Source organism: Psittacula echo (genome assembly GCF_963264785.1).
Source record: "Psittacula echo genome assembly, chromosome: 4".
In the NCBI taxonomy this organism is placed as follows: Eukaryota; Metazoa; Chordata; class Aves; order Psittaciformes; family Psittacidae; genus Psittacula; species Psittacula echo.
This window is the reverse complement of record NC_137738.1, coordinates 56,369,921-56,397,584: the sequence shown is the minus strand read 5'-3', so window position 1 is coordinate 56,397,584 and position 27,664 is coordinate 56,369,921. Positions and strand designations below refer to the sequence as shown.

General features: G+C 37.9%; 2 protein-coding genes across 7 annotated transcripts; one reads left to right on the top strand and one right to left on the bottom strand.

The window, feature by feature from the left end:
• The first annotated feature begins 30 nt into the window (after positions 1–30).
• Positions 31–21,642, top strand: KPNA5 (karyopherin subunit alpha 5). 6 transcript variants are annotated; one of them, XM_080614593.1, is made up of 15 exons: positions 31–164; positions 2,322–2,455; positions 4,779–4,880; positions 4,962–5,061; positions 5,847–5,941; positions 6,730–6,861; positions 7,547–7,635; positions 8,858–8,957; positions 10,231–10,394; positions 11,470–11,548; positions 13,125–13,250; positions 14,400–14,527; positions 16,172–16,350; positions 17,979–18,194; positions 20,195–21,641. In XM_080614593.1, the coding sequence occupies exons 1-14, from the start codon at positions 161–163 to the stop codon at positions 18,164–18,166; spliced, it is 1,620 nt and encodes a 539-aa protein (XP_080470719.1). In that variant the 5' UTR covers positions 31–160; the 3' UTR covers positions 18,167–18,194; positions 20,195–21,641. The 6 variants fall into 6 exon arrangements, with proteins under 6 accessions (XP_080470719.1, XP_080470721.1, XP_080470718.1 ...); XM_080614595.1 differs by having other exon boundaries at positions 8,858–8,952; positions 10,325–10,394; positions 17,979–21,642; XM_080614592.1 differs by having other exon boundaries at positions 17,979–21,641.
• FAM162B (family with sequence similarity 162 member B) lies at positions 19,983–26,711 on the bottom strand (the record flags this gene model as incomplete). The annotated part of the gene is made up of 4 exons (XM_080614598.1): positions 19,983–22,202; positions 22,412–22,520; positions 26,142–26,253; positions 26,594–26,711. The coding sequence occupies 4 exons, from the start codon at positions 26,709–26,711 to the stop codon at positions 22,104–22,106; spliced, it is 438 nt and encodes a 145-aa protein (XP_080470724.1). The 3' UTR covers positions 19,983–22,103.
• Between the last annotated feature and the right edge of the window lie 953 nt (positions 26,712–27,664).

Here is a 27,664-nt window from a genome sequence, read left to right as displayed (position 1 = left end):
TGCCTGCTCGCGCGCAGCATGCCGGGAACGAATGAGCCCGCCCTCCCGGTCTGTGCGGAGCGCGGCGGGGTGGTGTTCGCCATCTTGAACTGCGAGCGGGTGCCTGCGCTGAGCTGAGCGGGGTTTGCTCGCTTGGAGGGCGGCGGGCGCCTCCGCTTCCATGGGTAAGAGCGCCGGGAACCGGCGGAAAAGGGTAGGGAGCTGTACTTCCTCTGAGGCTGGGTGCGGTGCCCCATAAGCCTTCTAGCGCAGGCCGGTCTCTCGCAGGCAACAGCGGGGCGTTGTCGAGCGCGGCAGCTCGGTCCCCGTCAGATGGGGCAGTCGGTGCTGGGACCGGGTCTTCCCGCTCTGTTCGCCGCTGCTTTCTCAGATACAGAGCTGCCAAGCCACAGCTTTCCCGCCCTGCTGCTGTCGGAGGGGGATTTCACCCCCTCTTCGTGAGACGTGGATGAAGCGCTTCGCCAGTCACTTTTCGCGGCCGGGGTGGGTGTCCTCACGGCCGAGCAGTCGGCGAGGGGCTTGCGGTCTGACTTGGCTGGTGCAAAGCATGCAGGCAGTGCCTGGCCTCCCTCGGCGCTGCCAGTCTGGGAAGGGACGCTGATACAGTACAGCGCGGTATTTAGAGAGCCTTGTGTAGGAAGGGAGGAAAGAAATGCTAGTAGGATAGGGCTTAGTCTAGGCACAACAAGTGGGCGAGATGCAGGATGTGGTGGGTGGAGGGATTTAGTGTTAAAACGAGCGTAATTTGCAGAGCAGAAGCGTGGACTTCCTTGGATCTAGATGCAGAAGGCGTGAAACTTGAATACATCAGGGGCTGCCAGTCTTCTTGCCCTTGTGATGTCTATAGCGAAATCCTTGGGAAGGGAATGAAGCTATAAAATCATAAGCTTTCTTGTGGAATACAGCTCTGAAGAAATCTTCCTTCCAGTTGAGCTTTTGTAACTCTTTATAGAGCTGGAGACCTAAACTGGGGGACTTTTTGAGTGCACACTTATCTTGTTTGTTTCATTGCTTGGCCTCACAGTTCCACTTCCACAACTAAATTGGTAAGGTGTGAGTGATTAAGGAAGTGACGATGTTCTAGGACTAGTTAAGCTAGTAGTGTTATTGGGAAAATGATCTTCTTAAATAGTACCTTGAAAGTTACATGACAACTAAGAGAAAATTGCTTTAGACAGTGGCACACTTATCTTCCTGATCCAGAGATGGCAGTAGTTTACTAAGGTTCTTGTGAAGCAAATGTGTTTGGGTGAAGCAGGCTGCTGAGTCCTCAGTGTCTTGTTGATATCAACGTACATCTGCAGATTCTTTTCCTCTCGCAGCTTATGTTTATTGCTCAGCAGTCCGTGGTACTGCTGATACATTCATTAAAAAAGGGAAGGAAAAAAGAAATGTAGTCCCAGCATGGAAGTTCAGAGAGAGTTGTGTACATTTCAAGAGCTGTAGTTCAGATGCTTTCTTCTTGTGGAAGAATTCCAGACAAGTAAGAGTTCATGTAGAGTTTTAAATCATATTTTTGACAGTTATTTCTCAGATGAAGGTTACAATTTTAGCTTTAAAAGCTAGCACCATGCTATTAACGGCCTTTTTCAGTCAGTTTGATCTTTCCAGTGACAGAATCATGTTTTATCATTTTTATCTTTTCCAACCAATATGCCTGAAATGACAGTCAGCTTCTAATCCTCTAATCCATCAAAAGAGCTGTTAATTAGAATGAATCAATCATTTCATTAGTTTAAAATGGGAAAGAGTATGCTTGTCTGGTGCTACTGACCCTTAATTTGTTCTTCTGCATACAGTTTAGAAGGAAATTAAGCACAACTTTTAGGTTCTCTGTTATGTTTGCAGGATAAGCATAAAAAATGCAGTAGTATATTAAATGAAGCAGTAATTACTGCAGGTTTTCTTCTTTGATTTGTCCTTATTTTCTAATACATTTAATGTCGCCTTTATGAGAGGAGGAAGCAAATTACTTGTGACAATCAAAAATTAACAACATAATTTTGCTTTTAGTTTCTCAGTTTGCTTATAAAACCCATAATTTCTTTTTGCAGGAGATTATGCCCTTTAATGAAAAATCTGATCTGTGAGATGAACTGAAGTTTAATCTGCAGTTTAGAAATGCCTGTCTAGGCAAAGCTTTTTCTCTTGATTTCTACCTTAAGAGGTTTTTACTGATGAACTGGGTATTGCAGGCAGCTACAGGAATATATAGCTGCTGCTGTAGATACTTTTGTATTAAAAGAGATACCATGTTTGCCTTGGAAGGTTTGGCCTATTGGATTAATTTTTACTTTTTTTTTTTTCCTTTTTTTTAATAGACAACATGGCGAGCCCGGGTAAAGATAATTTCAGAATGAAAAGCTACAAGAATAACGCACTTAATCCCCAAGAAATGCGAAGACGGAGAGAGGAAGAGGGAATCCAGCTTCGGAAACAGAAAAGGGAAGAACAAGTGAGTATCTTGGTGAGCTGTTAAGTGCTTATGAAGCTGGATGCAGACACATAAAAGGACTTGAGCAGACTCCTCCTATGGAGCAGAATCCAGAGCACCAGATTGACTGTCTGTTTTCTGTGCAGTCTTGGGGAGCACCAGGCACCTCTCAAAAAAGTCAACAGGAGCACCGAAGTCACTAGGGCACACAGAGGAGAGAGCTGTGTCTTAAATTTAATGCTTAGTCTTGGTTTACACACGTAAGACTGGGCTGAAAGGATACTTTTTTTCCCAGTAAGGAGTAAAAACCTTGCCTTCTCTTCCAGAGAGTTGAGCCAAAGTTGTATTGTTAGAAGGCTGAGGATTATTTTTGTCTTTGAAGCCATACTTCAAATGCCCAAGAGCTTTTCTACGGTAACTTAGTAAGTTGGTTGCCAGTTAGTGATCTCTGAACATATATCCCTGAATATATATAATTTGCAATTCTCCTTATTGAATTTTTAGTGATTGGAATACATGGAGCACTGTGTAATTCAGTGATTTGTGTTAGTTCTTTTACCCCAAATGTTTAGTAGTTTCTTGCCATGAAATTAAGGAATGTAGTTTGTTTTTCTTTTTGGCCTAAAGTGGCTGAATTTGTCTCCTGCAACCTAGAGAGTGTCCAGAGCACTGATCTACAATCTTCTCTGAGGTGGGAATGCTCACTCTTCTCCTGGGGAAGTGATGCTACTGCATGGAAAAGAATTTAAATTAGTTAGGCCAGAGAGGTAAGAGTAAGAAGTCATATGATACTGGAGCGTTTACCTGTGAATGGGTAACTGCATTGCAGTTCCTGCTGAAAGTTTTGTTTGTGTATTTTGTAGTAAATACTCCCTAGGTAAATTATGAAAATAAGGGGTGTTTTTTCTCCTGTGCTAACTGTCGTAACAATGAGAATGGTGTTATGTTCTCCTTTATCTGAATATGTTGGACTGGTGCTTTTTGACTCTTCCTGAGCTGGGGACAACATTGTTTATGCAGCGAGATGAGACTGCTTTTGCTCCAGAAGAAATTATAAGTGGTAGACAGACCATGATCCCAAACAATAACAGTTTATACATGTCAGTCAGGAGCTGCTGTGTCCTTATTGAGTGCTAGAAAGAATGGCTGGTCTTCCTGAAGAGGAATGTTTTTTCTTCTGCCTTTGTGGGATTAAATGGAGTTAAACTTTGGTTACGTCCAGGATTCTGCAGTTGTTTTGTGCCCAGGACTGTGCTCAGTCCAAAAGTGTGTTGAAGAAGGGAGAGAATGCCTTGGTTTGAAATATGGGTAGATGTAAGCTGGAGTTGCTTCTGCAGTTTTGGTATGTACAATAGTAGAAACCTAGGTGTCTATAGACACCCACAGGATGAAACCTTCAGGATTTAGTAGGAGGTTTCTTTATTGTGCTTACAGTGAAATCTTGGTAACGGGACTGAGATTCTAAATTTATTTTTAAAGATATCAATGTTAATATTCTTGGAATTGTTAATTGCAGTAGTTGTAAATGTAGTACTGTAAAAAATTAGGTTTGGTGTCTGGAAGAAAACAGGCTAGTGTGAATATTTTGCTTGTATGCCAGAAAATGAAGAGGCATTCATAAAACATAGCTGATTAAATACTGAAGTGCAGGTATGTATTTTGAACGTAGGCAGTGCAAGCAGACAATGGATTTTTGGCTGCATGCACTGTAATTTTTGGACATAGGGAATGTTTAATGTAACATAATTTAAAACTTCACCTTGAACCTACACTGTTTTTTCTCCAGCTATATTAAAATACTGTTTTTGTTTTGATCTTTCTGCAATTGTACCTGAAATACAGGCACTGTTTAATTGCCATTCAAAGAAAGCACATAGATCTTAGACCTTCTGTTGCAGGGAGGAACGCAGTGTGCTGAAATACAAACGTTGGCTCTGTGTTGATGATTTTAACCTATAAACTAAAAACAGAGAAAGTAAGTTGTAGGATACCATTTCCTGCTTAAAAATAAATGCTAATTGTGAGGGATAAAAGACTGAAAGCACAAATATCTGTATCTTTTTCACACATGTGGAAAAAATATGGATCTTTGCTAATTAAAATGAATCTGAATTTTTAAGTGTCTCTCTGAAGTGTGCAGTTTATCAAGGTACAGATATGGTAGTGTTTTTCTCTTTTATGCTCTTTAAACTTTCATGTAGATTTCTATTTGCATGGATGAGTGAGAAGGTGAGTAAATGAAATACTTTGAGTAGTATTAGTGAAAGCATTTCTTCAAGTGTATGTCATTAAAACTTAGCATAGAGTGAGTACTGATGACTCCCAAAATTTCTTCCTTGTTTAGCTGTTTAAACGCAGAAATGTTTCTCTACCGGGAAATGAAGAATCTATGGTAGAAAGTCCAATTCAGGATCCTGATGTCAGCTCCACTGTACCTATTCCAGAGGTAATACTTTAGAGTGTGCTTAGAAGGTTATCTGTTAATGTGCATAGTACTAGATGTAAGAAATCCTCCTTTCATTTTTAGGAAGAAGTTATTACAGTAGATATGGTGCAGATGATTTTCTCGGATGATCCTGATCAGCAGCTCACAGCAACTCAGAAATTCAGAAAATTGCTATCTAAAGGTACATACACATTGCCTGATTATTTTGTTGTTGTTGTTCCTTTTGTGTTATTTTAGTCGTAGTCAGTTAACCTTTAGTTTTGTTTTACTTTAAAATACAGCTTGCTGAAGCTTCTAGTTCTGTTTGTAGAGAAACTGTGCCAAATCTGTTCCGACCTAATGGCTAAACACAGAAAGCTTCTTTATTCTAATGTTAACTCTTTCAGGCAAAGTAACAAAAGCAAGGATATTTTGATTGGAGTGTCCAGGACAGTAACTAACTACACACTAACGTTACTTACAGTACTTGTTGCAGTGATTCAGTTCGTGATTCTCATTCTGTAATTGAGGGGAGAAGAATTATATGGTGCCAGAGAACAGTTGCAACTTGTTTTTGTTGAGACTAAGACATGCAGTCTGAAATTAATGCTAGTATTTGTATAGCATGATGGGTAAAGGTATACGTGGTCATTTAAAATAGTATCTAATCATAATTGCTCTTCCTCTGACCTGAGGTGCTGATTGAAGGAACAGTGTTTTGTAATGCGTTACTAGTGTGCCAATGGATAATAGTACATGTTAGTATTATTATACATGATAGGGTGTTTATGGAGATGATACTGCAGTCTTCTAAAGTCAAGAGTTTAGTGCCTTCATTTGAGATTAAAATGATTGAATGATAAAAATTATGATAAAAACTGAGAATTATCTTTTGTGTCATACTGAAAAAGTAATTTGTGTTTTGTTTTGTTTGGTTGGTTGATTTTTGTTAGGCTTAACACAAATGTGTTTGGTTTTATTCCTTAGAGCCTAATCCACCTATAGATGAAGTTATACAAAAACCAGGAGTAGTACAGAGATTTGTGAAATTTCTGGAGAGGAATGAGAATTACACTTTGCAAGTGAGTTTGGTTCGTACTCATTGGGGGTTTGGAATGGGATTTTTTTTTTTTTTTTTTTTTTTTAATAGCCATGTTTTATTATTTTTAACCACTGAAGCTATAAATTTTTAGTTTGAAATGTCAGCCATTGCCACTGAAACTGTGATTGAACTCGTGTCAATTTCCAAGTAGTCTTTAGGGTTATGTATTCACCTGCTCAAATATTTGGGTATTGAAAGCAGAATGTGTTCAGGAGGGTTTCCAGAGTTGTATGTTAAGATCATCAACACTGATGTGTAAGCAGAATCTGTTTTGTTTGTGTTGAGTGTATTGTAGTACTTTTCAATGGAAATTTTAGAAAAGAAGGAAAAAAAAATAGAGGGAACAGAAAGGCTTGACAAAACCCTTTTAGGAAACCCTTGAAGAATAGATAATTAAAATACAAGTAACTAGTTCTGTCTACTTGTGGAACTTAGGCCCTGTGTACATTCATACTAGAAGAATTACATTTAATATGAAGTAAACAGAAGGGATTTATACTAGTTAATAGAGATCTGTAATCTTCCTTAGAGTTCGTGCTGCAAGCCAAAACCTAAAGCTAACTTCACTACTGGTAGTTGTTATTAAGTGGAGATTTTGTTAATGCCAGTTATTCTATTGTATAGGAAGTACAATAATAGTAATAATTGCATTTTAGTGGAAAGAGAAAAAAATGTTGGAAGATTGACCTCTGTGACTCTTGCATCAAATTGTTTTTCATTAAGTTTTACTGCTCAGTGCTTTAACATGGTCTTCTTTGTACTAAACAGTTTGAAGCAGCTTGGGCTTTGACAAACATAGCCTCTGGAACTTTTCTACACACCAAAGTTGTAATTGAAACTGGAGCTGTTCCAATTTTTATTAAGTTGCTTAGTTCAGAACATGAAGATGTACAGGAGCAGGTAACTGTTTTATAACTACTTAAAATTAGTTCATAAATTCGGGGGGATGTTCTTAGAGAGGCTTTGAGCCCCATTTGCCTACTAGCCCATCTGTCTCGCATCAAGAAGAAAAAAACATGCCTTTGGTGTTTCTTTGAACCTGTACTTTATCTCATGTTACTGAGTAATTTAAAGAAAACATATAATTTCTCTTGTGTTTTGGTTTGATTTTGGTGAGGAGGGGGTTGTTATGTTTGAGAGGCTGTAATTTACTGGCTTTTATTCAGCATGTTTCAAAGTTTGCATGGTGAAAGTTTGTGATGTAACTTTTTTTATTCCTTATATGTTGTTTGCAACTTTTGAGTTTTATTCCGTCTATTACACATAGTAACACATGTAACTATTGAAAACAGTATATACATACTTTTTATGTAAAAAAACAAAACAAAACAAAACAAACAACAAAAAACCCTAAAAACCTATGTGAATCAACATATTTTCATAACAGAAGACTTGAAAGGATGACTTCAGAATAGGTAATTGGCTTTGTGCAAGTTCACAAAAAATGTAATATAAAAATCACTAGTCTTCTGAAATGCTATATTTGGAATGATACTTGATTTTAAATTATATAATATTTGCTGTAAAATATCTAGATATGATCTATATAAATTTTATAAATTCACTTGACTGCTTGCTTTTTAAGGCAGTGTGGGCTCTTGGTAACATTGCTGGTGATAATGCAGAATGCAGAGACTTTGTTTTGAACTGTGGAATACTACCACCCCTCTTGGAGTAAGTATTGTAAATTAGTACTGTAATATTAATAATAATAAAATAATAAGCTAATACCAATATAGATAACTGTAAACTAAAACTTAAAATTTATTTAAGAAGAATATAAACCTTTTGCTAAATTAAGAATGTTTCTCATTTATTATATTACTATGAATCCAATGTTTTTTGTATTACTTGAGCTTCATGCTTATCTTTAGTTAGGTAGTCCATGGTTGTAAACTTCCTAATGTTTGCAAAAGGAGAAAAGTGTTATTTCACAGTTATGGCAATTTCTGTATTGTGCAGAACTCTGTGTTGCCAGAAATCTGGATATGTAGGGTGGGACAGATGATTTAATTTACACGTGCATTTGTGTGATTCCAACTGGCTGGGCAGTAAACTGGTTTGTCCACCTCCAGTAGCTCCAAGACCCAATGTTGCTATCTGTCCATTTGCTTGATTGGGGTGACCTGGCAAACGAGCTGTTACATGAGCTATGTTCCACCAGAAAGTTTCTCTTTGCTAGGAATATCATTCCAGCATTTACTATACACTATCAATAGGAGGTAAATGTACTTTATCAGAGGAAATGCCTTAGAAATTTGTAAAATAGCTTAAAATACAGAGGAGACTGTGATTACCTTCCTTGAGGATTTTGAGGATTAACAGCTTTAGATTTTTGGTACGTATCTCAAAGTAAACTTCATTTTTCAGCTGCTGAATCTTTTACATTCTGTTCAGCAAAAATAGTAAAGGTTGGGGTGTTGGGGTTTTGTGGGGTTTTTTTTTGTTTCTGTGCTTTTTTGGTTGGTTGGTTTTTTGTTTGGTTTTTTTTTAAGATCTTTTAAGTTTTAACTTTTTATGAAATTATTTTTCTTATTTTAATTGTATTATCTGAATGAAAACATTGAAGTTAATTCAGGGGAGGGTTCCATCTTCCATCCCTTCTGAAAACTCTCAGAAAAGATTAGTTGAATGATTTTTCATATGAGCAGTGATTTACTTTATATACATATACCTGATTTGGTAATGAGTTGTCCACACAAAATAATCTATTCAGATTCACTTGATTCTAAAAAAAAAAAGCTTTGCAGCATGCAAGCTATGAAGAGAAATAAATTGAGATTGGGACACAGTATTAGGATTTCTTTTCCAAATTTGAGGTACTGTTAGTAATAACAGACAAAACCACCTTTTAAATAAGAAATGATTATTTCTATTATTATTGTCTCTTTGACAGACTGTTAACAAATTCAAATCGTCTTACAACAACTAGAAATGCAGTCTGGGCTCTCTCAAATCTCTGTAGAGGAAAGAACCCACCTCCAGACTTCAGTAAGGTATAATAAAGTAATTCATTTTTACAAATCAGAAAGCCAAAGAAGACCTATGCTTGTAACATGTTGTAACACACACTCTTTGAATCTGGAGATAGACTCAACTTATCTTTTTAATGTAACACAGTGTTCTCCAGTATGTGGTTATAAAGATGGGAAGACTTTAGAGGCTAGTAGGAATATTAGCTTCTTATTTTCATTTCAATTAATTTCTCGTGAGGTTAATGGCATTAAAAAGATTTGAAGAACTGAACACTGAATGTTCATTATGATTATGAATGTTCATTAAATGATCATTAAAGAGAATTTACATGTCTTGACGCTTACCTCTTGAAGTAGTAATTACTGTCATTGCTATGTAACTCTTGGAGAGATGCTAGCAAAACCAGTGAATTTCCGATGTCAATTCATCAGTCACCTCACAGTTGCTTTAAGTTGTATCTTTCAGCAGTGTTTTGTTCTGGTAGTAATAAAACAAAAAAAAAAGGCAAGACTTTTTGCTGCTTAAATGCTTAAAGCATCAGTGGGAAAGGATGCCCTGTAGGCAGCTACTAATAAGAACAGCTCCTTTGCTTTTTGCCCTTTGCAGTAGCACCAGGACCCCTAAAGAAGGCTGAATTGCATAACTGATGTAAGGTAAAGAATTAAGCTCTACAAAGAATATGAAATTCCCAAGCTATACAGCTGAAACTTGTCAGGTTCCAGGTGGTGTTAGGATGCTCTAGTTCATTTGGCTCTTGTCTGTGTGGAACCTGTAGGAGATTAAGGCCAGAGACTACAGTTATAGTGAGAACCCAAGCCAGCTGTTGTATCTTTGATTTGGTTCAGTAAATGCTGAGTCCTCTGTGAATGACTCTTCAGTTTCTTTGTGGAAAAGCAATTGTAAATTGGTTATTACAAATAACATCCAGTACTTCTACAAAAACAGTAATATCAAAAAACATTATTACTTTGAAATTGTGTTCACTGAGTGAGTCAAAAAAGCATCAGTAATTCCTGATCACCTAGTCATCTGTAAAAGCAGATGTTTTTTTGATGAACAATTATATACCTAATGTAGTATATCTAAATAAATAGTCTGTGAATCGGAATTTATCCAGTTTGCCTGTTTGAATTGGATATCAAGCAGAAGTGTTCTGCTTAGATCCTGATTCATTAATGAGCTCATGTGCTTTGGCAGGAAATAGTTTTTCACCTTTATGCCTTTGCAGAATGTTCTCTGAAACTTCAAAAAGACAAACCACCTAATTTTATGCAATATTTTTCTTTAATCTAGGTTGCTCCTTGCTTGAATGTTTTATCAAGACTGTTGTTTAGCAGTGACCCCGATGTTTTGGCAGATGCTTGCTGGGCCCTCTCTTACCTTTCAGATGGTCCCAATGATAAAATTCAGGCTGTTATTGATTCTGGAGTGTGTCGAAGATTGGTAGAGTTGCTTATGTAAGTCTTCACCAAATAAATGTCTTTACAGTACTGTTAATATTAGATTCAGACTGCACTGTCTTTTCTCACCTTAAGTCTGAATTTTTGTATGGAGTGATGAATATGTATTTATCTGAAACCTTTTAAGTTGCTTGATAGGTTACTTGGCTCCTGGTTTTTTTCTTTCCTGAGAGTGACAGTGAAAAAAGTTTTTTCCAAATGTATTAATTTATGTTGCTTAAAATCTAAGGTAGGATTTTATTTACATAGAGGAATAGAAAGGTGAAGACTGAAGACCCAGTTTGAATTGTAAATTAATTTCTCATCTCATCTTACTATTAACTTTCTAAATTTCACTGTTGTATTTTATTTTCTTACCTTTCTAGGAGATGTAGTTGCAATACAGACAGTTCTTGGCCTTGGGAAGTCCAAAAGCAGGCTTATGCCACTTTTAAACTGTTCCTGTGTATTTGGTTTATGGTTCATTGTTTTCCTAGAGAGGGAGACTAAATCCCTGTGTTCTCATGAGGACTGCAGAATGTGTCAGGGATAGTAGTTCTTAGCACTGACAGCTCAGCACAGTTCCCTGTGGAAAGCTCACTAGTATACCTGTCAGGACACAGTGAGGTTGGTTTTTGTAGAATCTGTAGAACAGGTTTCCCTCCCCCACACCTCAGATGGTTGAATATGGGCTTCATGTACTGGCTTATTGACTTAGAATAAAAGAGGGGGGTTCACTTAAAAAGGGGGGCTGGTAAGTTTAGTGTAGCCCTAGTAACACCCCTTCTGTTGCTATGGCTATTGAATGGTGCAGGTTCCAGTTTTGTACTGAATAATACTTGAGCTGGGTGAAATGAGTTTGCTGGACAGATAGATTGCTTTAAGTTGTGCTGTTCCATAGAGATGCCCTTTGCTTGAGCAATTCAGTTGTGGGCTTGCACTTGTGAAATTTGGCTAAGCAGGGGGGTGTAAGAAGCAATACAATGGTTTTTATAACTAAAAATTTAGCACCTGAAGTGAACCTTGTGCACTGAAAATGCAAAACTATACTTTAACATTTAGTAATATCAAGCAATTTAATATTTCTCTCCAGGCATAATGATTACAAGGTGGTATCCCCTGCATTAAGAGCAGTTGGAAATATTGTTACGGGGGATGATATCCAAACACAGGTAAGACTACTTGATTTAAGAAAAAATAATAGGCAGGATAGAATTTTGTAAAAATTGTGACACAATACGTGTCCAGTACAGGTATCTGCATATGTCAGTTAAAGAGCTCTGTATAATTCTGTGTTGTTAATTTGACAGTATGGGCTGCTATTTTAAACATTAAGTTACTGCAATAATGAGCGTTGTTTTACAGTATTAAATGTAGAGGATTGCTTCATTCCCGTATGGTACTGTAAGTGTTGCTTCTCCCTTCCCCCCTCCCCCACTTTCTTCTTCCTCCTTAGTGGAGTTTCATTTACTTATTATCATTCCCATTTTTAACTCTTCCAGTGTTTACAAGTGAAAACTTTAACTTCAGCAGTTGTACTTGATTTGTCCATAAATTCATGTGTGATAGTTTTACTGATGCCATTTGTCCTAAAGATGTATATTTTAATTTTAGGCAATGAAATTGAGTTTGAAGAAATGCAGGAAATACTAAGTCAGGTTCTGCTTTAAAGAAAATGGCGTCTAAAAGGCTGAGAGACCTAGTCTAAAGGGAAAATAAGGAAACCAGTGAATTACATTATTTGTTGTGAGCCTATAGAGACTGTTGTGGCTTAAGCCCAGCTGAAAACTAAGTACCATGAAGCTGTTTGTTCATGCCCCTTCATCCCCACTCCCCCAGGTGAAATGGCGACAAGAATTGGAAGAAGGTGAAAAACATGGGTTGAGATAAGAACAGTTTAATAATTGAAATGAAGTAAAATATAATAATAATAGAAATAATAACAATGATAATAGTAATAGGGAACAAGAAAGACAGGAGAAGTAAAAATTTGGAAAACACAATTGATGCACAATACAGTTGCTCACCACATGCTGACTGATACCCAGCCTGACCTGAGCAGTGATCAGCGCTTCCCAACCAGTTCCCCCTCATTCTATATGCTGAGGATGACGTGCTGTAGTATTGAATACCCCTTTGGCTACTTTGGGTCTCTGCTTCCTCCTGGCTTCTTGTGCCCCTCCTCACTGCCAGAACATGATAAACTAAAAAGTCCCTGATTTAGAATAAGCACTACTTAGCAACAACTTAAAACATTGATGTGTTATCAGCATTATTCTCAGACTAAAGCCAAAACACAGCACTGCACCAGCTATTGTGAGGGAAATTAACTCTATCCCAGCCAAAGCCAGGACAGAGAGGATTCTGCTGAGGAATTTAACAGAAAACATCTGCTCTGCAAAAAGACAAATTAATAAATAACTATACAAATTAGATTTATACTTTCAGTTATTCATATTCTAACCTTGGGGAGCCTTATTTAGACTTGCTGTTGTGAGTCTTCTGGTCTGAACTTAAATGAGGGGAGATTCTTTCAAATTGCTGGATTGTCTGTTCACATACTACAGCGTGAAACACTTCTATTTTGCAGGATATTATCTGTGATACTTTGTATAATATAGATGAGTTGCAAATTAATTCTTTTTAAAGTGTTTTTCTCACATATGTATATTGCATAAGTCTATGTGTATATATATATATATATATGTATATTCTAGAACCCAATTTTAAATTCTCAAATTTTTTTAGGTGATTCTGAACTGCTCTGCATTACCCTGTCTCTTGCACTTGCTTAGTAGTCCCAAGGAATCTATTCGAAAAGAAGCATGCTGGACTGTTTCTAATATTACTGCAGGAAACAGAGCTCAGATTCAGGTAAAGCCTGTATATTTATTACTTGGGTTTGTTTTCATTTTACTAGTCCACTTGGTTCTCCTTCACAATGAGAAATAAGTAGATACTACATCGACTCTGCATTATTTGTTTTATTAACTGTATTATTTTACCTAATGTAAATGTTTTCGTCTACATTTTTCGTCTGAATTTCCTATAAATCTCTTATTTTTTTATAATTTTGAATAAAATGATTAAAGCATCATATTACTTTATGATACTTTAAGAGTATACTTTAAAAATAATAAAGTAATACTTTAAAAATAGCTGTCATGATTTGTACTAGAGAAACTGGTTAATTTCTCTCAAAGGTATGTGGTTGATGCTTATAAATGAAATGAAAGGATACTTCTCTTATGTCTGAGATCAACAGTTGTTATTTTTCCCTGTGGGAAAATTCTCTTTAATTTTGTTTTGCATTGTAATACATATGTTAAAGTAATAAGTATTTTTTCTTTTAAAAAACTTGAAACAAACATCTTCCAAAAAGTCCAGGGAAAAGTGGACAGTTCTGCCGATTTAGTAATGTTGAACATTTTGCTTGGATAAAAAACTTGCATGATGATTGATTTGTATCCTTGCAGAAATTACTAAATCCTGATCATTGCTCCAGGTATTTGGAGCTACCCGAAAAAAAGTTTCTGGTCAATAAAAATGAGAATTCTGAGTCAGAGTACATGTTTCAGTATGACTTTTTTTTTTTTTTTTTCATACTTCACTCAGAGGTGAAAATGTTACTACTTGATGTCTCCAATTGGAGACATTAATCCTTCTATGGATTCCACAAACCTGAATAAAATGGGCAAAGTGAAGTTTTGTTCTGAGCCTTGATCTCCATTTCAAAAACTCGGGTTTAGTGCTTATGTCATAGAACTTTTTAAATGTGCCTGTTCAATAAGCAGTATTCTGTCCACCAGACACAAAGAAATCAAAAAAAGATACTCGGATGGCTGCTGCAGTGCAATGTTGGAATAGTTCTTCTGAATTTCAGTTTGATGTTTCTAGTTTGTGTGGTGATTTCTAAGAAAACACTGATATCAACAGACATTGTTGACTCTTGTAATGAAGTGTATTAGTGTTCTTTGTGTATACTTAATCTTCAGTAATAAATATTACCATTTAATCGCTTAGGCTGTTATAGATGCAAATATTTTTCCAATATTGATTGAAATTCTTCAAAAAGCTGAATTTCGCACCAGAAAAGAAGCAGCATGGGCCATAACTAATGCCACGTCAGGAGGAACCCATGAACAGATTAGGTAAGTTTGTATATATTACTATTGTCTCTGCCTGAGTATCTTCTCTAAGGCATTTTTATTTCTGGATTTGAATCTTCACAAACAGCAACAGAATCCTAAACACAACTATAATTCCTTGAAATGGTCTGTACAGGGACTAAAAATGTAGAAATTCAGAAAAAAATAGTGAAATATATGCAGTAGACTTAATAATAAGTTGACTGATGCTACTTTGTTTCAGTAGTGTTGCATATAAAGCTTTCACAGGATTATCTTCCAGAGTTGAGAACGCACACAACTGGAACAGTTAATGAACAGTGTCAGTGTTGAAAATTGAGAACTCTGGAAGAGTTGTTTAGAAAACTTTTGCAATGTGATTGTATCTTTGTGGAGAGACTTCAGGAATTTTAGTGGTTTCTTCATATATTTTAAACTTACTTATCAACATTACTTTAAAGGAGGCATCTAAACTTTTTCAAAATGGAGTTTGATTAAAATTTTACTGTCAGTAGCTGTGTATGTGCTTCAGAGACTGGACTTCTTGAATGACTAATATAAAATACTTTCTAGTTTCCCTGAATACCGTCAGAATAGTGATCAGTTTGAATCAGCAGTCGATAAATGGATTTATAGATGGCAGTGTATTATTTGGAAGCCAGAACTGAAAGTGATATCATAGCATATAGGAAATCTGTTGCTATAAATGCATGCTTATTTGTTTTAAATGTAAACAATTCTGTTTGTTTTTTTTTTTTTAACCACTGATGGTTATCAGAGGTGAGGAAAGTTTGTTGGTGGGTTTTTTTGCTATTACTTTGTGCATATAATGTAATATCTTAAAATCTAGCATATTTTAAATAAATTCTAATGTGTTCGTAACATGGTAAAAGTAAATTCTTGTCAGAGAATACAGATATATTACCTGTGTCATGAAATTTTAGTCTTTTTTTGTGTCCTCAAGGTACTACTGTCTAACTTCAGGATGATTAAAAACCACTAAATAAACTTAATTTAAGCAACCTTTTGATGCAGGCAAACATTACTGTCTTCATTTTTCTTACTAGAAACAAAGACACAGATTCTGACTTCCAAAAGTTCATAGACAATTTTGCGCAAAGTTAGAGAAAGGAATAGAATACTCAGAGTCCAAATATTCTTTTTTTTATATATACTTAAAATTATGTCCTTCTCTTTGTAATAGGCAATGCTAATATCTTAGTGAGCTGACAGTGTGGACTATACTAGCACAGAGCAGTGTCCAGTGTTCTTATGAAGTAAACACATTAGAGACAGATATTTTTGCCACTACCAAATTTTGGATGTCTGAGAAAAGAACTTCCTACCAAACTGAACTTTTTCTCTTACATTCAGTTAGACCCATCTGAAGATAAGTGAAAAGGAGTTGAAAAGACTCCAAATTCCACATCCAGTTAGGAATATGCACATTATGTTTTCTCATTAGGAGAAATTAGAATATTCATTAAAATTCAGACTAAGCTTATTTTTTGTGTTGTTACATGTTCTAGAATTTTTTTTGCTTCAGTCACTTTTTTAAAGCAAAATTAAGGACCAGTAATGATAGAATGGCATGTCAGTATATATGTGCTGGATTATCAGTCCTTCTTTTTTCCTCCCACACCCCTCTGTTTTTCTGCTGTTACAAAGGTATTTGGTAGCACTAGGTTGTACCAAGCCTCTGTGTGACCTCCTGACTGTGATGGATTCAAAAATAGTACAGGTGGCTTTAAATGGACTTGAAAATATTCTGCGCCTTGGAGAGCAAGAGTCTAAGCAAAATGGAATGGGCGTTAATCCTTATTGTGCCCTTATAGAGGAAGCATACGGTAAGAAATTACTTCTTATAATCCATGTATCTGAACTTCATTATTTCAGGCTGTAAAAAAACAAAACCATTATGAACTGTTCTGAAATTTGTAGGTAAGCTTAATATAAGAATTACTTTGAGCATAAGTGGACATTAAAGTTTCGTAAGTAATCTGACATGATGGGAAAGTGGTTAAATGCAGAAAACCTGTGAATGTTTGTCTGTGGTCAGTTTATGAAATGTCCCTCAGGAGAAACATTCTCAGGAATATTTAACACACGGGTGTCCTAATCTGTTGGAACCTTGGTTTGGATGAGTTTATCAGCCAATCCTAAATACATTTTTATTACTTTAATACATAGTCCTGTGTGGTACTCGCAACAGAGATGCGAGATCAGAGTTTTACTTAATTTCCAAAGTCAGATCACTTTTTAGCATAGTAAATATCAGTAACGGCAAAATCAGCTTCAGGTAATGAAGTTAAATAAGTTTGTATTTAATTTGTAGAAGTATTTTGTTCTGTTTACTCTCTTAAGAGTTGTTGAATTAAACCACATTTTAAAGGCAGCATATCAAAACTAAAATGACTATTTGGAATTATATGACTAGATGCTTTTGATTTAACAAAATTAATGTTAATGCTGGCTTACAGCAAAACTGGCATTATTTACAGAGTTACCTTTTTGTAGTTCTGACAGAACAAAATTTGCAGACATTTGTGTTTCAGAAACTGCTAATAATAATTCTAGGTGACCACATTAAATCTGTTTAGATGGCAGTAACTTTTCTATAAAGCAGCCTTTAAATCTAAATTCTTGTTGCAGAGTTTTGTTTCTAAAATCAGGTGTGTACTTGGAGAACTTACTACTACTTACACATTAGATTGCAAAGTACTGAATACTCTTCTGGAATTTATTCGGTTCCAGATTTTGAGTCCATTCATAGTTTCAACATTGAATGTCTAAGTTCTTTTTTTCTTTTACCAATTAAGTGTGTAGGCCGCTGAAGCTGTAGGGTATAAGTAAGGGAAACAACTAATTATATCACCCTCATTGCTTTGGCCTCTAGTCACCAGAAGAGTTCTTACAACCTCTTCCTAGTCCAACTCAAGTGAAAACTGAGTTACCTTAAATAGCTAAAAAGGAGTTTTGAATCAACCTAACTGTGACTGTCAAGTGCTTAATTCTGTCAGCAGGGTGAAGGTTATGTTCTCTAGCTGGCAAAGAGATAAGCCTTTGGAAAGATAGTATCTTCAAATTTGTAAGTTTTAAGGTAGCAGACTGTGCCCAGTGACAACTCCATAATAGGACTTAGAGTTGAGGAAGACTGAAAGAGTAAAAGAAAAGAAATAGGGACATTAGAAATTGCTATTGCAAATGTTTTTGTGCTGTCCTAATTCTACACAGATTTAATTTCCTTGTAGGCATGGCGTATTTCTTTGTAGGTATTGGAACTGCTGCCTTCTCCTCCTCCTTAGTTTAATTGATACTCTGTTAGCGTAGTTTTAAAATTAGCTTGGACAGCAGAAATAGAAGACTAGAAATACATGGGTTCAGAAATTAATTCAATACAATTGAATTAATTTAACTTTGAATTCATCATTCATTTTAAGCAACTAGATTTTGAAATGTTTTGTTTTGATTTCAGGACTTGATAAAATTGAATTTCTCCAGAGGCATGAAAACCAGGAGATCTACCAAAAGGCTTTTGAACTCATAGAACATTACTTTGGTGTTGAAGAAGAGGACTCCAGTATTGCACCTCAAGTCGATGAAAGTCAGCAGCAGTTTCTGTTTCAACAGCAGGAGGCTCCAATGGAGGGGTTTCAGCTGTAAACTACTGATGTGAAGACAAGCATAAAATGTAAATACTTGTAAGGTTTTGGGTTAGGTGTTTGGTTTTGGGTTTTTTTCTTCCTCGGAGGTCTTTTCTTTATGGCCAAAGTTAGAGGAAAAGCTGAGTATGTTTTGCAGAAATAGATGAAGAAACAGCTCATGCACTTTTATATATTGTGTTAGATAACAACTGTTCCTTGTTTTGTGTTTGTGTTTTTCATTATCTCTTATGTACAGAAAACAACTGTGAGTAATAATGTCTAAGGTAAAGAATTAAATGTGATTTAACAAGAACTGTTAAGCTAAGAATTTGTAGAATTTTAGGTAGTGGTTCTGAAATTTTCATGTAGTCTCAAACTGCATATCAGCAATACAGTTACTGACAGTTGCATTTTTGGCAGTAGGCTTGACTTGCCCAGTCTCTATCAAATCTACCTCTTGTATTGAAGCAAAAACATTGCTTCAGAACTAAGGCATGAATTAAAGATGAGCTTGCAAGAAGCTGAATTGGAATGTGACAAATATTTATTTAAATTGTGAAACTTTTATGCATTACTTACTTTACCACACACTGTTGGAATTTATTTATAAAAAGTATTTAAAGACATAATAGATATACATATATAATGCTAATTACCTAATATAATATTGAGTATATGAAAAAGCTTTTTCTGAATTATGTGGAATGAGAACTATTTCAGAAGTTTTCCAATTGGAATCAGCAGAGAACTTGCTGGTCATTTGGTGTTGACTCTGTAATTAAAGCTGCTAAATGGCATTAAAAGTCAGCCACAAGTACAGTACTTTGCAGTGGAAGCAGTTGCTGTAGTTACCACAAGAATGCCGCGATTATGAGTGACAGAGATGCTGATTTGCACAAATCACCAAGCAGATGGCTTACAGCTGTCTCCTGTCAAAGTGTGGTAGCACCACTTAGTTTGAGAAACATTGCAATGTTTGCCTTTCTAGTACAGTAGGTTCTTGAAAGTTTAGACAGTAGGTGTTGGGTTTTTTTTGACCAAATACGCTACCACCATTTGAATTGTTCTTTAAGTTGACTAATTTGGTTTTCTTTTGGTAAGACAATAGAAATACTGCAGTGAAGAATGAATAGTGAATTACTGTTTTCCAGTTGAAGGAAAAGTTTGTTGTACTGTAAATAGCATTAAGTATGTGGACACCAAAACTAACTAGAAGTTAATGTCATCTAAATATTTAGGCTCTATAATATACAGTATTTGCTGTTAAACACTAAAAGAAATAGAATTCTGGTTTTTACCTTAACAATTTTGAATACAGAAAAATGTATGCTCTGCTTTGACTTGCATATAAGTAGTGTTTCTGGTGTATTAGTAGTATATCTTATTTGGAGAAATCAGTACTTTGGGTTAACTCTGAAGTATGATTATTTTTATTACCTGTATTAATATCAAACTCCTAGGTTAAGTGAAATCCTTGACATATAACAGCATTTCATGCTTCATGAAAAGCTGCAGTTTCAACTTAAATTACTTACCCTATGGCACTGTGCTTACCACTAAACAGTGTTATAATGCACTGAAAAATACAGGTTAAAGGCGGCATCATTTGCAGTACCATTTTATAGTTATAATTTTTTTACCATGCAAGTTAAGATTCTAAGATGTTTCACTTTGATGTTACAGCAATATATACTATATTGTAATTGAACATGCGACTTGAAGTGGATTTTCTAAGATTAATGGTCAGTTTTGACTAAAGATGTAACTGGGAGGGAAGAAACCTCTTCAGTCTTTTTAGTGAAAGGTAAAAGAAGTGTGTACAGGAGTGCTGTTACTTTATGAACTCTGAATAATGAGATATTTTAGCAAATGACACTTTAAACCTAGATTTGTACAGCATACAACAGTTTTGAATAGTGTGATAATCTTGAGTACAGCTGCCAAATTTTCATATAATGTTAGATGATTGTATTTGTGCCCTTTTTACTCTCATAGTTTTAGGTTTTCATATACTGACCTTCCTTCTTTCCCCCCCATCTGTTCAAAGTACAGGGTAACAATGGAAATCTACCAGGATGACTAGTAAATGCTGAATTTCAATGTTCTTCTAATGTAAGAAAAATATTCAGGTAACAGGGTATTTTGTTGTTTCTAACAACCTTGTTTTGATAACATAACCAGCTGTGCCTGCTTTTTATTTGGAGAACCCTGTAAAAACTGCATTTATAAGCCTCTCTAATTTAAACCAAACCTGAACTATAAAAATCTTTACGTAAAGACTTGAAAATGAAGAAAAGAGGGGACATTTAAAGTATTACATTTGTTTTGAAAGAATGTCTTCAGTTGTGTGGATATATTATTCTGTATGTGTGAACAGTTAGTGACTGCACTTTACGCATTTAGATAAACTGTATTTCATGCCTCTGATACATTTAAGTGTAATGGTTTAGAAGGGAACTAAAAATGATGACTTTGGCTAATAGAAATCATTATTTAAACTCAACATATGATTTAGCCTAAAATTGTTAATGAAAGCTCTTTAAAGGTTAAATGTACAGGATGGCCTCTCCTATATTATCACTGGGTTTACATCCCACTTTGTTAAAAAGCACATACATAAACAATAAAAAAAAAACAGAGATAATGACTTAAGGCCAACTCTGGTGTAGTCATTTGCAGGCAGGGGTGTGAATAGGATGATGAAACCAGCATAGAGGAAAAAAAAAATTAACTGTGAGAGGAAAATCTTTAAGTTTGGCTTTAGATATGGACTCTGGAGTGCCCCATCAGTTACAAAGTGTTTAAAAATACAGAGGTTTGTGGTTTTGGCTTTAATTAAAAGGGTACCATTTGTTCTGCTTAAATGTGAATATTAACTAGCTAATCTATGCAACTACGCAGAGCATAAGATTATTTTTTTTAGTTCCCTACTCTTGACACACTGAATCATATCTAATTTTTTCTTTGTTGCACTTTCGTCTGAGGACTGGTTCATACAGCTTTTTAATTTCCTAGTATTTGCTTTAAACACTGTTGCTAGCGGCAATCAGAAAATAGTAATAATGTTGACACAGAAATAAGCTAGCTGTAGAACACATTTTCAACTGGAAAATATTTATTGTTGGGTCTGTCTTTTTAAAAATAGAAAAGTTGCACTATTGTCTATCCTCCACAGGTAATGCTGGGTTTAAATTTCCTAAATTGTACAAGTGAGGATTTTTGTAATACATCTGCCAATTGATACCTGAAGTTTAACTGTGATCTCAGGAGTTCACTGAAATCTGGAATGAGAAATTTCATTTACTTACGGCACAATATGTTCATGTAACGTGTGAGAACTAAATTTGCCTGTATAAACTTCAGATAGTAATAGTGCATCTTTAAATCCAGGCCAAAGGCCCATTACTGTAACAGAACACATTAATAGTATGCAATATTATGGAATATTAAATCTCCCAATACCGTACAGAAACCAATAAAACCTATTTTACAGATGTTCGTTGTATTTACTTAGTGGTTGAATAAGTGTGGCTGCTTAAACTGGAAAATGCATCTGCCTTTTTGAATACAGCACTGAGGCAAATGAATTCAAACTGGTTGATTTGTGCATTGTAAAACTCTGCACTGTCACCAGACAAAGTTTTTGGGGTTTAAATATGTTTTGCAAATATTTAACCAAACATACCTGTCATTCTTAAGAAACTACCTCTTCTCCTTTAAAAGCAGTAATTAATTTCAATCATATGCAAAACACTTTAATCTTAATTATATGCAACAAGGACGTTGAGCATCTCTAATAAAAGAGACCCTCCAGTTCTTTTTGTGATCCTGTAACTAACTTTATTGGCTCCTGTGTGTACAATACTACAATTGTCTGGTTACTGGGGACATTCACTAACTGCTCTCAGCAACCGTTAATTCTGCTCCCACAAGGACATTCAGCGTTGTGCGTGAAGTTACTTGGTCTTTGCCTCCGCTGCTAGCGCAGCCTCCTTCCGCCACTTGGCCTTCTTTGCCAAGTTCCAGCTTGTTAAGGACTCGTGACGTGCAGCAGCCTGCAGAGGTAGAACGTCCACTTTAGAGTAGCACAGTAGGAATAATGGTGCACCCTAGGGACCCCATCTCAAGAACGGCCAGCAGCTACTTACATGTCAGGGGCAGTGGAGTCATGGGTTAGCTACAGTGAGGACAGGTGTAAGCTTCTGCTGTTTGTTTAGGTTGTCTGCTTTCATGCTACATGGTAATCAGCTAGTGCTGTACTCACCTTCTTGGCTGAGGCAATCACTGCAAAACAGGCAACAATGGAGAGTCCAATCATGATGTAGCAAGCTTTAACTCGAGCTTTGTTTCTTGCCTTATCTAGCATCTCTGGCCTGCAATTAAAATTATTGAATCATTACAAAACTGAAGTATCTCTTCTTCAAAGCATCGCAGACTTAACAACACAATGGAAAAGTAACAATTTCTTAAAGATGCATCTCCAGCTTGCTGTGACTGGTTATGGACTGCCCAACAACTTCTCATTTTCTGACCCTAACCCATTTCCAGTGGAAAATCAACATCTAATGGATTTGAAATTCTTTCTTTCTTAAGCTGGGAAAAAACCAAAAACAACCCAAAACAAAACTCCTGCAATAAATATTTGTATTCAAATATTTGGGGTAAATTTACCACACATCATTCCTTTAGCTCTGTTTAAACACAGTGGAAGTAAAATTGGGTTTATCTGTTTTAAAAAGCTGGAGACATAGATGTGGTGCCAATGAGATATGGTGAAAGTAAGTTCCTTTTGCCCAAAATCAACTTTAGTAATTAATGTCACATCTGTTTAGATGGTGTCCCATATAATATTGGTTAGGAACTTCACGTACGTGTGTAGGTGATTAAAACAGAGCTTGAACTGCTACAAATGAAGAGGTTTTAGTTCTTTAGAAAAACAACAGCTTGCAAAGTGGGCAGCTGGCATCAGCCTCCTCTCTGTTACAGGATCACATAACTAAACAAGAACAATCTACACGATTACTTTTGCTGGTCATCTAAGGTAAAAGTAATGAAAACTCCTGCCCTGCATCTGGCAGGAGTTGCTGCAAGAATACAACCCAGCGAGCTGCCTTTTGACATGCTCCCGTTTCTACCCTCCATCATTCCAGGCAGGCTGCATGCTGCTGCTAACTGGCGGGACAGGAAATGTCTGCATCACTAAAATGGTCTCAAAGCTTTCAGCAAGTCTTCAGAGTCAAACATTGTACTTCGGAGTACAGTTTTTCAGATGTTCATTCCTCTCCTACAGGGAGACCTTACAGCAGCCTTCTAGTACATAAAAGGGGGCCTACAGTAAATCCGGAGAGAGGTTTTTTTACAAGGGCATGTAGTAACAGAACAAGGGGGAATGGCTTTAAACTTACAGATTTAGATTCGCTATTAGGAAGAAATTCTTCACTGTGAGGGTGCTGAGGCACTGGCACAGGTTGCCCAAAGAAGTTGTGGATGCCCCATCCCTGGCAGTGTTCAAAGCCAGGCTGGACAGGGCTATGAGCAACCTGCTCTAGTGGAAGGTGTCCCTGCCCATGGCAGGGTGGGGTGGAACTAGGTGGATCTCTAATATTTCTTCCAACCCCAACCATTCTATGATTCTAATGCTTGCTGTACACTATTTTCCTTTCATAAGTCACATAAGAATGGTTTATATATAAATACAAAGATAAAGGGTCATAAGATAAAGAATATACATAATATATAGTTATGGTTTTATATATAGGCAAAAGGATATACAGACATAACTGACTTCATATTGCGAGCAAAATCTTGTAATAATCTCTTTGCCCAAAAATACCTTTAGCTTTACTTCAAAGAGGATGGGCGGTGGGATGGGGCAGAGCTGAGGTTTCTGTGGTAGAAATTCTGCCCAGAGATTTGTACCAAGGCTGAGGGCTGCCATGCTGCTCTCCAAGGCTTAATTCCACAGAAGAGGGCAAGCCTCATGAGCGGCTATGCCACACTACATACCCCCTTCCCTGCCAACACACACAACACAAACGTGTTGCACCTCCTGTGTTTCTTCCAGGTGACTGACAAGGCCTGCAGTTCCAAGTAACTGCTTTTGTTTTATGCAATGGTAAAAATCATCTCTAAAGCAAACTGCACATCAGACCAGCACATAAAATCATTAATCCACTAATCCATTTGTAGCAACAAAAGCAAAACCATAAATGTTATTAGGGTGGCTTATTAACCTAATTATATTTCACAGCACACTAATTGAAACTCCTCTGAAGCAGATTTTCACTTTCTCCCTGCTTACTGCCTCTGCTTTAAGTAACACAGACCTGATTATGTTCTTCCCTAATTGCACGTTAGGGCCTCTGCTACTTAATCCTTAATGAAGACTCTGGGTAAACCCATCTGCAGTCAGTAACAGCTTTTTCTTAAAAACAGAACAAAACATCTTACAAAAACAAACCACAACCACCTTGAATAAGGACAGCAGACTTGACCCTTAGTAAAACTACCTTCAGCAGCTATATTGTGTTTGCAGGTAAGAATAGCTTGCAATTATGTCTATTTTTTTTAATTGTTAAAGCAGCAACACAGTTCAGCTTTAATGTCTCACAACAACTTCTAATGAGTCACTAGTTATGATCTTACAGCTCTAAAAAGCCTTTGCTCACCCAGAAAGCATAAAGTGGTGACACTCACTTTGCTCAGCCAGCTACCGCACAGAACTATGTGTACGTGTGCATGGACTGGCAAATGTATGCCTCATTATAAACACCTCCCAAAGACCTGAACAGCTTTAAGAGCTTCCGAGTAATGTCTGAACCTTTCTCTAGGGGAAGATGGTGAAATCAACACAGTGCAAGAAAGGCTGGACCATTTGGAAAGCCACTGTCCAGCTAAGCAACCACCAGTAAAACCATCAGGAGCCAACAGGAGAAGGCAGAGAATGTACCTGCTGCCTGAGACAGATCTGCATGCTGCTTACAGAATCATAGAATGGTTTGGGTTGGAAAGGACCTTAAGACCATCAAGTTCCAACCTCCCTGCCATGGGCAGGGATGCCTCACCCTAGACCATGTTGCACAAGGCCTTGCCTGGCCTTGAGTACTTCCAGGGATAGAGCATTTACCACGTCTTTGGGCAACCCATTCCAGTGCCTCACCACCCTCACAGTAAAGAACTTCTTCCTTATATCTAACCTAAATCTCCCCTGCTTAACTTTAAACCCATTCCCCCTTGTCCTATTTCTGCAGTTCCTGATGAAGAGAACACGCCACCCAAGACAGGGACCATGGTCATCCTGTGATGATAAAAAGTTGTGCCCTGTAGAGAAACCTCCAAGATGTTGTCCAACATCCTAAGAAAAAGGCAGCAGTCAGCATTGGAGTAGGTTTGTGTGTTCAGTGACTGACTGTCTTCAGGGATGCTAATTTCCAGTGAGTCAAAGAGCCACAGAATCGATGTGGTTTGGGTTTGAAGGGACCTTCAAAGATCATGTAGTCCAGCAGGTCAGCAAGAATGGGAGGCTAAGGCTACATCAAGTACTTGGTTTTCCTTGGTGGGGTATGTTTCTCTCATAACTGTCTTCTCTATTTTTCCTCAAATTCTATAATAAATCATAATTTATTGGATGTAAATTATACAGTGACAGTCATCTCCCTTAGACTGGGAGCTATATCAGTTTACCAATAACATCCTTCTCCAACTGCATGTTAGGAATAAGCAAAATAAACAAGCCAGTACGTAAGTGTAACCAAGGCTATCTACTGAGATGGATCCAGCTTTTAACCCCAGACTCTGGGGACTCCAGTAAGGAACATTTTTTCATCTTAACCTCTAACCAGGACAGGAAACTCTTCTGCCCTCGCATTTGTTTCCAAGTTTTCAGTGTTGAAAAACTGACTGGTTCAAGCTCCGTGGAAACGCTCAAGATGAGGATCACGCCACCACTTTCCCTTCAGCTCCATGTTCCCCTTGGACAAGAGCAGCGCACTTACGGGATCCTCTGAGGAATATCTTCTTCTGTCTTGAAACGCCCAGTCCAGACGAGGATTTTTTTGTCAAACTTCGAAGGCTTGTAACTTGCAACCACCCTGTGAGCCTGCTCGGCTTCAAGAATGAGAAAAAAAGCACTTCGTCACACTTTGCACTAGGAGCGAATGATGGGTGGTAGGAAAGGTGGAAGAAGAAAACCCTGCCCGTACTGCTCTAGAGCTCAGGGATTAAACTTCGAGGTGTCCGCCTCGCAGCTATCGCCACGGGGTATCTCGAATAGCCCCTCACGCCGTGGCCGCACCTCCCCGTAGCCTGCGGGTACCCAAGCCAGCAGGGAAAGCCCGCGTCCACCCGAGCCAGGACAGCCCCGGCCCCAGCCCTGCTCCCCACCAACCCTCCCCGACAGCGCGGAGCCGTGTCCGTGTGCCCGTCCCTCTCCCGCCGGCGTCCCTACCGCGGGTGGTGCTCGGGCTCCGGGTGGGCTCCCCGCCGGCGGCGGCTCCCCGCGGCGCGGGCAGGCGAAGCGGCGAGGCGGACAGGAGCCGCCCTGGGTGGAGGCGCGCCGGCAGCATAGCGAGGAGCGGCAGGACCCTCTGATGGGGCGGGAGCGGTCCCGCTCCTGGTTTCGGTCCTGATCCCTGTCCAGGTCCCGCTCCGCGGACCACTCCAGCTGCTCCCAGAGGCGAGGCGAGGCGGCGCGGGGCGGAGCAGCCGCCGGCAAGGAGGGGGCTGGTCCTCCTGAAAGGCCATCGTGCTCACCTAAAGCACTGCCGGGATGCAGCTTTGGCGCTGGTACCTCAACGGTCCAGGCGAAACTCGGTTAAAGAAACCACCGCGGTGCTTCAGAGGCATGATTTAGAGTAAGGCAAGCTCTACGCAACCAACACAGACCTGCCCATATCAGTGCCTCTGTTGTCTTACCACTGATTCTCATCACGTTTTTCTGTTTAATTCAATTACATGCAATTCTGTTTGCTTAAGTTCAACAAGGACAAGTCTAAGGTCTTGCACCTGGGAAAGCACAATCCAAGAGTGCAGCACAGGCTGGGATCTGCCTGGCTAGGGAGCAGCTCTGTGGAAAGGGACCTGTGAATCCTGGTAAACAGCAAGCTCAGTATGAGTGAAGAGTGTCCAGCTACAGCAAGGAAAGCCAACAGGATGCTGGGTTACAACAGCAAGGGTATCACCAGCAGAGATAAAGATGTCATTGTCTCACTTTACTCTGCACTTGTCAGGCCACACCTGAAATCCTGTGTTCAGTTTTTGTTCCCACTATACAAAAAAAGAAGTGGACAGGCTGGAGAGGGTCCAGAGAAATGTCACAAAGGTGATCAGAGGACTGGGAAACTTGCGAAGCTCACTTCGCAAAGAAAGCAAAAAAGAAAGGCTGAGAGAACTGTTTCTGTTCTGCCTTGAGAAAAGGCAGCTCAGAGGAGACCTCACCACCATGCTCCAGTATTTAAAAGGTGCTTCCAAAGATAGAGACTCCCATTTTACGAGGAGTCACATGGAAAAAGGTGAGGAG

Bases quoted from the DNA above. Each gene is read 5' to 3' on its own strand.
- KPNA5 (XM_080614593.1), top strand. The intron at 4,881-4,961 runs GTAATACTTTAG...TTTCATTTTTAG, and splicing joins CCACTGTACCTATTCCAGAG to GAAGAAGTTATTACAGTAGA. The intron at 11,549-13,124 runs GTAAGACTACTT...AAATTTTTTTAG, and splicing joins GGGATGATATCCAAACACAG to GTGATTCTGAACTGCTCTGC.